The sequence below is a fragment of the Teleopsis dalmanni genome, chromosome 1 (genome assembly GCF_002237135.1).
Source record: "Teleopsis dalmanni isolate 2A chromosome 1, ASM223713v2, whole genome shotgun sequence".
NCBI lineage: Eukaryota > Metazoa > Arthropoda > Insecta > Diptera > Diopsidae > Teleopsis > Teleopsis dalmanni.
The window spans coordinates 190,623,064-190,634,932 of NC_051846.1; the positions used below are offsets into that span (position 1 = coordinate 190,623,064).

At 27.8% G+C, this 11,869-nt stretch overlaps 3 protein-coding genes across 4 annotated transcripts; 2 read left to right on the top strand and 1 right to left on the bottom strand.

The window, feature by feature from the left end:
* Positions 1 to 255: 255 nt before the first annotated feature.
* LOC119670913 (kinesin-like protein Nod) lies at positions 256 to 6,804 on the bottom strand. Its single transcript, XM_038081355.1, has 12 exons — positions 6,730 to 6,804; positions 5,793 to 6,043; positions 5,548 to 5,736; positions 5,294 to 5,480; positions 4,849 to 5,220; positions 4,624 to 4,778; positions 1,788 to 2,059; positions 1,557 to 1,733; positions 1,187 to 1,493; positions 625 to 1,127; positions 422 to 506; positions 256 to 364 (listed from the first exon to the last, which is right to left on the bottom strand). Exons 2-12 carry the CDS (start codon positions 5,898 to 5,900, stop codon positions 341 to 343), a joined length of 2,379 nt encoding a protein of 792 aa, XP_037937283.1. The 5' UTR covers positions 5,901 to 6,043; positions 6,730 to 6,804; the 3' UTR covers positions 256 to 340.
* Positions 3,106 to 4,598, top strand: LOC119670915. Its single transcript, XM_038081359.1, has 4 exons — positions 3,106 to 3,396; positions 3,460 to 3,990; positions 4,050 to 4,222; positions 4,277 to 4,598. Exons 1-4 carry the CDS (start codon positions 3,118 to 3,120, stop codon positions 4,554 to 4,556), a joined length of 1,263 nt encoding a protein of 420 aa, XP_037937287.1. The 5' UTR covers positions 3,106 to 3,117; the 3' UTR covers positions 4,557 to 4,598.
* On the top strand, positions 6,196 to 11,387 carry LOC119670914 (T-complex protein 11-like protein 1). Of its 2 annotated transcripts, none has more exons than XM_038081357.1 (8): positions 6,196 to 6,273; positions 7,618 to 7,930; positions 8,186 to 8,296; positions 9,539 to 9,703; positions 9,862 to 10,340; positions 10,408 to 10,726; positions 10,785 to 10,951; positions 11,017 to 11,387. In XM_038081357.1, exons 2-8 carry the CDS (start codon positions 7,908 to 7,910, stop codon positions 11,250 to 11,252), a joined length of 1,500 nt encoding a protein of 499 aa, XP_037937285.1. In that variant the 5' UTR covers positions 6,196 to 6,273; positions 7,618 to 7,907; the 3' UTR covers positions 11,253 to 11,387. The 2 variants fall into 2 exon arrangements, with proteins under 2 accessions (XP_037937285.1, XP_037937284.1); XM_038081356.1 differs by lacking the exon at positions 6,196 to 6,273 and adding an exon at positions 6,856 to 7,048.
* The last annotated feature ends 482 nt before the right edge of the window (positions 11,388 to 11,869 follow it).

The following is an 11,869-nucleotide window of genomic DNA, read 5'->3' on the forward strand; positions in this document are numbered from 1 at the left end:
ATATAAGTATGTCTGATTCCATTATTTATACAAAAAAAATGTTTAAAAACAAAAATTTTTTATTTATAATTACTTTTATAAAAAGCAAATAAATAACATCTTCTATTTATGTTAAAGAATAAAGAAGCTTTTTTTAAAAAAGAAAAAAATTTTTCATGTAAAATATTTATTTATATCTAAGACAAAAATACCTATCTAAAATACATAATTTTTTTTTGGTCAATTACATGATACATCATATTAAATTTCACATTTATAAAAAAATATAATAGCCATATAAAACTAAGAAAATAGAAGAAGTAGTCATTACAAAAGTATAATATCCAAATTAAAAAGAAATCTAACGAAAACTCAATATATTTGCCTAAAGAAAAAAATAATTTATTAATATAAATTAAATATTTTTATAAACAATAGTTACCTCCGCAAAACGTTCAAATGCTTTTCCTCTCCAAATAGGCAATTTCTCAACTTGATTAATGTTTTTGAATTTTCCATATAAAGTTCTAGTAATCAAAACATAAAAAATGAAATACAAAAACTATTAAATTTATTTATAAATTAGTTAATAAAAGTATACTTATAAACGTATATACTTTTGTTTATTTAACAAATCTTTTATACCTGTGTGTCACAATGTGATACGCTGTTTTCTGGCCAATTTGTGGAAGAACCTGTATTTGCTTTATGGATCCCGAGTTCAAAAGATCTAAAATGGCTTTCCTATGCTTTATTAAGTTTTTATTACTCGGCGTTTTTGATTTTATATCATTATGCGCATCGAAATAATGAGAAGTGATATTTTTATTTACTGTTGATTTGATATTCTTATCATCAACAGTTTTAATGGATTTACTCTGATTCTTGCTCACTGAATTTCTTCTGATTTTTTTCTCAGCACTGTTATTTGCTTGACGTATTGAATTTTTTCTATCCTTATACATCTTAATGAGTGATTGACTTCTAGTATGTGACCTATTAAATGAAGATTCACTTATGTTAGAATCATTCATTTGATCACGTAGAGCTTTTTGTTCAGATATGCGGAGTGATCGTCGAATAGAATCATTGTTCTTTCTAGAAATTGGAAGGTCAGGTACTTTAAAAACTGGACTAGTTTTGGAAAACTAGAAAAAAAATTTAAAATTTAATTAAATATATTTTTTAAAGATAAATATATATATACCAATTGTTGACATGTTGTATTTGGATCGATAGACAATGAACTGTCATTATCCAAACTAATATTTGATGTGTTGTTTGCCTTTGACTTGCTTTTAATAAAGTCACTTAAGACACTATGAATTTCTTTGCGTATACTACCGGTCCAAATATCTGTGGCGTTTTCAAAATCAATGGGTGCGTTAGTCTCATGCAGTGATTTGACAGCGCTCATGTTTTCTTTGTTTTTGAAAGCACTGAATATTTTTTCTATTTTCGTGTCCATCATGCTTTCGCAAGCGGCAACCATTTTACGTACAAGAGGACTATCACTATTTTTTAGAAAAAAATTAATTTTATCTCGTTTTCGTTAGAAATATGTATTAAATTAGTACCTTGACGGCGGTGGCTTAGGCTTAGGTTGCTCAACCGCATCTAGTACTGTAGATGTTGATACATCCAAGTTTAATGAACCCTGCGAATCTATACTAGTATTCAATGATTCGAAACATGATTCCGGTGGCGGCACATTAAAACTGCTTTCTATGGGTTCTAGTCTGTTTAAAATTTTTCTAAAAAAATTTGTTTATTAATATTATGAAAATTGAAAGAAGTTTTTCTCTTACTTATTCATTTCTTTAGATGTAAATCCGATTTCTGATTCATTTAACTTAAATGCTCCAGGATTTTTATTTTTGTTCGGTGTACTAAAAGTGTTTCCATGGACTGCGATTCGTTTTATACCAGAATTGAGCGGATTATTAATTACATAAACTTTGGTGGATTTATTAATGGAATATGGCATATACATCTTTCCAGGCATATTTGAACTTTTTAAAGGAATTTTAGTAGTTTCTGGTTTTGATATTTGTTTGAATGGTGTCTTGGTTTTAGATTTCTAAAATAATATTAAATTAAAGTTAATAGATATTTTCAAAATAAATTGTATTAAAAACTTGTATGATCAACCAATATTCAATAAATTAATTAAAATTTTTGTTGTTGTTTCTTCATTACTTTTTGAACCCTTTTATATTATATTATACAAAAGGAAATTCAAAAATATATACAACAAGGAAGTACCACTCGTATTTCTATTGGAAATTCTAAGGACAGCGTGATATCATAGATTACAACAATTAAAATGAAGAACGTTGAAAAGTCTTTACGACTTGATCATTTAAAAAGTTTATTAAAATAACCATATAAAGCCTTAGTAAATCTCTACTGACGCTTATAGAAACGATATCACAACATCTGTTGTGTCTATGTCCAGAACCAAGCTTAAGTTGTTTGGTGTCCAATTCTTTAACAGTCTCGGCGATATTTTCAGCAATACTGTTGATCAGATTCTCGTATTTATCAATACTTCCGGCTGGTTCTATCATGACCATTCTCGTACCCACCATTACGGGGAATTTTGGAATCAAAACGGCTTTTCAGCTAATTGAAGACTCGTTTATCTCTTCACTTCATCTAACCTAACCATATGAACTGACTATATTAAGAGAAGCGGCTTGATCTATGAACTATACCAGCAGATCCGTACCAACTTTATTGTGAAATTTAAATTTTTTGTAGTTGCCAAAAATTTTCCACAGGTCTTACTGAAATTTTGATTTATCTGATTTTAGTGTTGTTTTCTATTTTATGTTATTATTACTAACATATAGTTTATAGAAATATATCTATTAAATTTTAAATACAATATAATATACTTTAATGAATACTCTGCTCACTTGAATTAGCATCATAAAGTATTAAGATGAAAATATATTTAAAATGTTATATCAAAATTTTTTATATGCATTACATACTTGTACATTATGGTTTTTTTATATAAACCACAAAAATTCAATGCGACTCAATGCGGTTAAAAAAAAAATAACGAAATAGATTATCTATTTTATTTATGAAACACAAGTTTAGTTGAAGTTCTAGAGCGGTGGGTGCAACATGTCATCAATTATAAGTCTTAATGATGTTATTACAGGTGCTTTGCAACACATACTGGAAGCTAAGTTTCCAAGATGTGAATATAGATACAATATCAAGAAGGCATCTGCAAAAGGTGATAATTACATAGGTGAAGTTTTTCGTATATTTGTTGAGGTAAATGCAAATCGGGACAAACAATTTAAGCTCATATTAAAATTACCACCACAAAATCTTATACGACGTAAACAATTTTTTGCTCGACCATGTTTCTTAAGAGAGTCTCTGGCTTATGAAGAGGTTTGTTGGTCAAAAATAAAAAACTGCACGAGTGCTTTTTAATCGCAATATTATTTTATATAGTTCTTGCCAATAGTAAATACATTTCAAATCACCAAAGGAATATTGCCAATAAATCCGCAATCATTTCATGAATATGCAGAATGTTATTACACGTTAACGGATGAAATGAATGAAGCTATATTTATGGAAGATTTATGCGACAAAAACTTTGATATATTTAACAGATTCGAGCAATTAACAATGGAACATGTTACACTAGTCTTGCGTATATATGCTAAACTACATGCGGTCTCATTTGCTATAAAAGATCAAAAACCTGAACTTTTTGAAAAGTTTCGAGATATTAAAGATATATTCCAACAGCGTAAAGATGATTCCCAGTTGGCAGTTTATTTCGAAGAACTCAAAAAAAGCACACTAGCATGCGTATATGAAAACGATAAATCTCATTGGAATAAATTGCATGAATATTTTGAAAAAAGTACTTTCTTTGAACTCATTTTGCCACTTATCGATGGCAAATTAAATGAACCACATGCAGTTATTTGCCATGGTGATTGCTGGAACAACAACATAATGTTTAAACATGAGGAATGTACATCTTAATTGAATACTTTGCTTTGTTTTATATCGTATTTTTATTCTTACAGAATGAGAAGGTTACTGAAGCACGTTTGATTGATTGGCAAATTATGCGTTATGCTTCTCCTATTACCGATTTGGCATATTTTATATTTAGTTGTACCACACAAGAATTCCGCATTAACAACTACGAATTAATGTTGGATACTTATTACAGGGAATTTGAACAACACGTCAAGAGGTAAATCCAAAACATGTAGTACGATGTATAATAAAATCAAATATATTTTGCTAGATTGGGTTCTGAACCAAAAAATTTATTTTCACGAGACACCTTTAATACAGAATTAAAGAAAAAAGGTGCTATTGGTTTGCTTTTGGCTATGATTGTTTTACCCATTGCAACAACAAAAACGGAGAATGCACCAAATCTGGAAGAATTGAGTGAAAAAATTGAAGCTGGTGCAACTACAGATTTAGTTGGTGCTGGATTTTTAAGTGACAGTAATGTCTACGACTACACAAAACGCATGCGTGAAGTTGTTTTGGATGTTATTGATTTGGGTTATATATAACTATAAGTATGAAGCACACATTTTTATTATAAAGTTTTTGAATACATACATATATATTAATACTTACTTTGATTTCTGCTATGACTGCATTAACGTGTGGTGAACTTTTTAATTGTTTAGCGTTTTGTGCAAATCGTAGTGTAGAGAGCGTTTCGCTTAAATCTTCTTTTTGTGGACTCACACAAGCCAAAAGTGTTAAATATGAATTCGGACTCAGTGAATCTGGAATATTAATATATTTCAAACGTTGGTAATAATTTGGTTAATAGAAACTAAATAAATAGTAGCTTACCTTGTAAAACTGAACTTAATACACTGTCGCGATACGGTATTATTTTATTACCCTGTATCATAGCTTGTAGCACTTTTCCAATGCATAAGAGTCCTTGATTGATATGCACACCTTCTGATAAGGCTATACCTTGATGACCTGTGCGACGCACACCTTCAGAACCAGCTAAGTCAACAAGATTTAAACATGAATTTAAAATTTTGCCATCATTTTCAGATTTCAAATAAATTGTAAATATGGCATGCGAACGAGAGCTTTGCGAATTCATTTTTGTTGGACGAACGTGACGATTTTTTGTACCCTGTGTTAGTATATCCAGACATTGTTTGATAGTAGTCACTGGTTTGCGACTGCCAATAGTAATTTTTAAACCTACAATTCAAATAAATATATATTTAACGAATAAGCTATTTCTAATAAGTAATTTATTAGAATTTAAACATACCTCGTGATACAATTGGATCCGTTAAATTATCACCCAGTAAATCAAAAACTTTCTCATTATATATTTCAACAAAAGAAACACTAACTTTAGTTTTAATCTCCGTTACTATATCGTTTTCAGTTTGGGCCATAGTAAGTATGTCTTTCAAGCATCTGGGTATAATGCCAACATTTTCACTATCAAAGTGCTGTATATTATAGGTAAACGTCATTATAATAGATTTAGCATAATGCATAGACATTGATTGTACTTACGTTGGTATCAAGTCCCATTGTATAGGATTTGCCAGTTCCCGTTTGACCATACGCCATAGCAGTGCAATTAAAGCCCTGTCCTACTTTCTCAATTAATGGTGTGATAAGTTCATTATACAATTTTTCTTGTGTTACTGTTGGTCCGAGTACATGATCAAATGCAAAAGGTCTCTCATCAACAAGAAGTATCTACAAATTCATTTTACATAAAAATAAAATTTTAAACATAAATTTATATCACTTACATTGCAACTGCCAACATTTCTGTAAGATATAACACTTATATCTGGTTTATTTTTATTTTTTCGAATTGGTCTTTCACGTATAGCTATTTTTACAGCATTATCAGACATTTTTAAAGTTTAAGTTATTTATTGTTATGATATTTCACTTAATATAAGAATTGATACAAACAAAAATACGTAACCGTTTGTTTTTGTATTGAAATCAAATAATGGCGTCAATTCGGTTTGCTCATAATAAAGTTATTGCCAAGCTAAAAAAAATATTTATTTTACAGACAGTATTAAAAAATTTTTAATAAGCTATGTTATGAAAAATACTTAAAGTATATTCCTTGATATATGAATTTATTTAAATTGTATGATATATTGATTAAAATGCTGGAAACTTTATGTGTGTGTATATATTTTTAAATTTATTTTTTGTTTTCAAATTTTATAAGAACTGTAAATAATGGAAATAAGGAAGCAATTTACATGACAGGTAAATATTATTTACATAAAATTTATAAATCAATAATTATGTAATACAAAATATGAAGAAATTAGCTCTCAGCAGATTAGAACCTTCTTTATTGTATAATAAATATTAATATAAAAACATATAAACACATTTTAATTAAATCTGAAAAAATTATACTAGTGATACACTAGTTCAGCAGTACTAGATACTTTTAAACAAATATATTTTTATATTAAATATTCAATATATATTTTTAGCGTTCAATTTAAATTCTTTGCGTACATACTTATAGATTAATATTATAGCTGTATTACGGCAAAAATTTTTATTGTTTTGTCACATATTTTTTAAATACGATATAAATTAAATAATACCGTTCTTTTAGATTTCTCCGATGCTTTTAAAAATCTAACTTAATTTATTTAAATTTACTAATTTTGAAAATAAATATTTATAAATTGAATTGCATATGCTTACTTTGATATAAACTTTCCATATGGCAATGCTGTAATATTGACTCGTCTAAATTATTTTTTCGATAATCAACAATCGCTTTCAACTTTTGTTTTTCAATTACATTCAATTTTTTATTTCATATGATTGCAAATAAAAATTTTTCTGTAGAGTATTCATCAAATTGTTCTGGAACATTATGGATGCGTAAGGCATCATCCATAATCAAAATTAAGCACAATATATTTGTAAAATAGTATATTTAAAAATAATTATTCGCGTTTTGTGAAAAATTAAAGTGAAAGAAGAAAAGCAATAATTCCATAGTTGTGGCTAAGAAAAAGTAAGTTTAAATTTTTTAAATATAATGTGAATTTCGCAATTTTGTGTGTTTTGTAACAAATGAATATATTTAAATATTGACACACTTTTTGTAAATTTTCTGTACATATAAATTTTCATTATATTTTTATCTGTCCTTGTTACAATTTCCTAATATTTTACCACTGCGCATTTCACAAGATTTAAACATTTTGTTTTGATTTCAACTTTCGCTTATACCATATTCAGTTTTCAATTGTTTGTGTCTATTTAAAATTAAATAATATTAACAGCAATTGTTGAGGTCATATTTATAGAAATTTTAGGAAAGACTTTGTTTAATGCATTTGAAACCTACATCTAAATTATATTAATTATAAAAGTGATTATTTCAATATAAATTCAGACAACCATTTTAGTTTGCCAAGTGGAGAAATAACTGCAAAAGCCTTTTCTTTATATAAAACAATAACTAATGTGCAAAAAAAAATCTCTACAGTACACTTAGTTTATTATTTAACCAAGTTATGAAAACGTGCATATATTAAGTGTTCAATAATAATAACAATAAAAAATAAATTTTCATTACAGCAGACACATCCTAAACAAAGAAAACTTGGGTGCTAAAGTAAGGCTTGGATTTTAATAAAGGTGCATTGACTTGGGTCAATCGACGCTGCAAAATTCCCCACTTCAGTCATATAACAGCATCCTGTTTATACATATTTGGATAAAACAACTTTAAAAAAATAAACTACGTTGTTTCTTTGTTTCTAAGAAGAAAAAAATAAACTGAAATCGTGCATTTAAAAGTAAACAGTGGTTGAATAAAAGTGAATACAAAAAAAAAAACACTCCAAAACAGAAACGAACGACGCAAAATGCCAGCTGACTCAGTTTCAAGGTAAATAACTTTTCTTCTTACTAGTGTTCACTAAGTTTTTCACTTACTTTTCTTTGTTTTCCGTGTATATGAAAATGATCAATTATTATAAATTAATTTAGTATTTATACAATAATAATTGTTACATATATTTAAACTACATTTTCAAACATACATTGTGACATACATATGTATATGCAATAGATTTTTAATATATAATAAGATAATTGCAACATTTTAAAATTTTTAAATATTAATTATATGTCTTCTTTTTAGGATGGATTCAAATAGCTCAAATAATGAACAAAATTTACTTGACAACATACTAGGAACTTCACCTGGTGCTAAGAGCCTACGGGAGCGCACCGAAAGTGAAAGTTCAGACAAGTAAGTACCTTTATTAGTAAACTCCTAATAAAGTGAATGCTTAAAATTTGGTTATTGTTTCATATTAAATATTATCCTAATAAACTATATGCTTAAACATAATTTATTGCTAAAATATATGTGAGTTTTTATATACGGTATCTGTTTATTATCTATATAAATATGACCAGTTTCTTGCGCAGTGCAGAATATTGTTATGACCCATTGTAAAAACATAAGAAGATGAGTAGAAACAGTTCCTTTAAAACATAAAAGGGGGCATTCTATACGGGAATGATTTCTGTATAAATAGTCACTTTTCACTAGTGGAGGCGCTAGGTGTTACGACGTCAGCAACCGTTGATGGTCTCGTGTCCACAGGGGCCTCGCAAGAAGTAACCGATTATCGATTTTATTTCAACGATATAAAACAACTTGTCCGGTGTAGTAAAAAAAATAATTTAGAGGAATTATATCCGAATATTATGTAATAACCAGAACAATGCTCACAGTTCCAGTTAGTATAGTTTCCACTGAAGAAGCTTCTCAAAGTTAAAATTGATTAAGACCTATTTGAGAAGTATGATGAGCTAAGACAGACTATCTCCATTGACAATTCTATCAATTGAAGCGAAAATAGCAGGAGGTGTGACTTGACTCCGTAATGAAAGAGTTATAAAATCATAATCAGTTGTAATAATACTGCGCCCTGACAAAGAAGTCAAATTAACTTCGATAACCCAATGTGATATTTATATAAATAATAATATATAAATAATGATATTTATATAAATAATAATTGTATAAAATAAATCTGTATATATATGCTATAGATATTGTTAAGATAATGTAACATAAATGGAGACTATTTATACAAAAACAGTTCCAGTTTAAATAACCCGTTTTTATTTCATACAGAAACTATATACATATATAATATAAATATATATATTTATGTGAAGATATATTTTATATAATTAGTATGTACAGATTTATTTAATATAGTTAGTATATATTTATATGTACATATATATAGTTTTATTTTTTATAATTATTATTTATATAAATATCAGAGTTTCGAAGATTTCTTCGCTATATATATATATATATATATTTGAACTATATAGACAAATCTATAAACATCGATTATAATTATTTTAGCTATGTAGTCTTTATATAAAGGGACAATAATATTTAACAACAAACATAACACTATTGAAAAAATGTACTAGGAACTATTCTAATATACATATATTGTTTCAGATTAGCTCGATTTGTTTTACCGAGTATGGATGGAAGTCCACCAAAAATACTGACACTTAACGAATTATCAACGGTGCTAAAAAATATACAAAATATGGAATTAGCTCATGAAATTGCTTTAAATCCGGAGTTTAAACTTGAACCATACGAACCACCAGAAGACAGGTATGAACACAGTATATAATATTGATTCAATTAATGTAATACAATATTTTTTATAAGCATTTAATAACAATTATAATTTATTAGGACATTTTAACAAATTTTATAATAATATGTTAATATTTTAGTTTATTTAATTTAATTTTACTTTACTTTACTAGCCTTGAAAGTCGAATAAAAGAAATAATGCATAAAGCATTCTGGGATTTGTTACGTGAACAATTGCAACAAGATCCACCCTGCTATGATCATGCAATACAATTATTGACCGACATTAAAGAATGCTTTCCACAGATCTTATCACCCAAAAACATGCGTGCTTTAGATCGCATAGACGATGTACTTGACGCGGATGTCATAAGACAACAAGCTGAAAAGGGTGTTCTTGATTTTAGATCTTATGCTCTATTCGTCATAGATATGTTGTCGAAATTATGTGCACCAGCACGCGATGAAACTGTGCAGAATTTGAAAAAAATTGAGGACGTTGTGGATACATTTAAGGGTATTTTGGAAACAATGTCTTTAATGAAACTCGATATGGCAAATTATTTAATAGATTTTGCACGTAACGATATAATGGCTAATTCCGTCGAATATGAAAAGGAAAAATTTAAAGAATATCTACAAATTTATAAATGTAAGCTAGTTGATTTTTTTTTAAATAAATTAATTATAATATAATATATACATTGAATCTTCAATAGTTGGATTTCCAGCTACGGAAAACTGGCTGAAAAGAAATCGTACACTTGATGATAATAACGTACCTTGCACTGCCGAACAAGCTATAAACAATGCCTATATAGATTTAGTAGATTGGAGTGAAGAGAATAAGTTCCCCGAGGTTCTATCAATGGACAAAGATCGTTTGCTTAAATTTACGAATAGAGCTAATCGACTCTGTGCTTGTGCTTCTCTTATTGCACTTTCTTCAGCTTTGCCTATTATATCTCAACGCACAGATAATCGAGTTGCTTTAGCTAAACAAATTGAAGTATTAATGCAGGATGTTATTACTGAAAAGTAAGCAAATACAAAAGGCATATAATCTATCAGATACTAACGTATATTTCCATTACAGAGACATGTCTGAGGCTATAACTAATATTTTTGAACAAATCAAGAGTTTCATAAATAAATGTTTAAACAAAGAAAATCAACCAAATGTGGAAGAAGAAACTTTAAACCTTTTAAAAATGCATATAATGCAAATTGCAGACAAAAACAGCTCTGTGCGAACTTTAATGAGTAAGTTAATATATAATTCATTTGTATATGTATAAATTTATTGATTATAATTTATATATCTAAAGTGAAGCGATTGAAAGTCTTTTTCCGACTGGGAATGCGTTCAAATGCTGGTTTGCCAGCACCACCACCAGGATTTGAGCATTTTAAAGATGAGTTGGAAGCTTATACCACTGCCTTGAAACGGGTTATTAAATATAATCACAACGTATTTGGTGATTATTTTTTAAAAGTTTTAACTCAGGAACGACAAGTAACCGAAACTAGTACGACTGTTGAAAATACCGAATCCAATAATTAAAGGTATAAGGCGTGTCCAAAGTTGTATTAAACGTGGGTATCAATATTTTGGTTTTTTTTTGGATTAAATCAAAAACTAGACTGAAGCCAAGGAAACGCATACATACTGTCTGTTAATAATGGTAGTGATGGCTTCTTTCGTGCTATGCCAGATACCCTACAGTATTGGATTAAAGTAGTAGAAATTGAAACCCGGAAATCTTTTAAAGTTTTATGAACACCTAAAAATTTGAAATAATAACAAACGCGAATATAAAAATTTTGTTTTCTTCATTATATTTATATTAATCATACTTACTAATTATTATTATATTACCGAACATCTAATATATATATTGCAACGAAATAATTAAGATTGTTAATTGGGTGCTATGGGCAGCTAGAAAATTAATTATAACTAGAAAAATTATGTCTAATTTAAATTTATATACAAGCAATTCTATTTACTAAACATTTTATGATCGATTTTAAATTACTACTTATGGTAAAAATTTCCTTATAAACTACATATTTTATATTATTTTTTTTCAAGTGAAAATCAATTTTTTTTACAAAACTAGAAATCCTTTTAAAAAAATAATAAAAATAAAGCATTCACCCAATCGTTAATGTTCATTG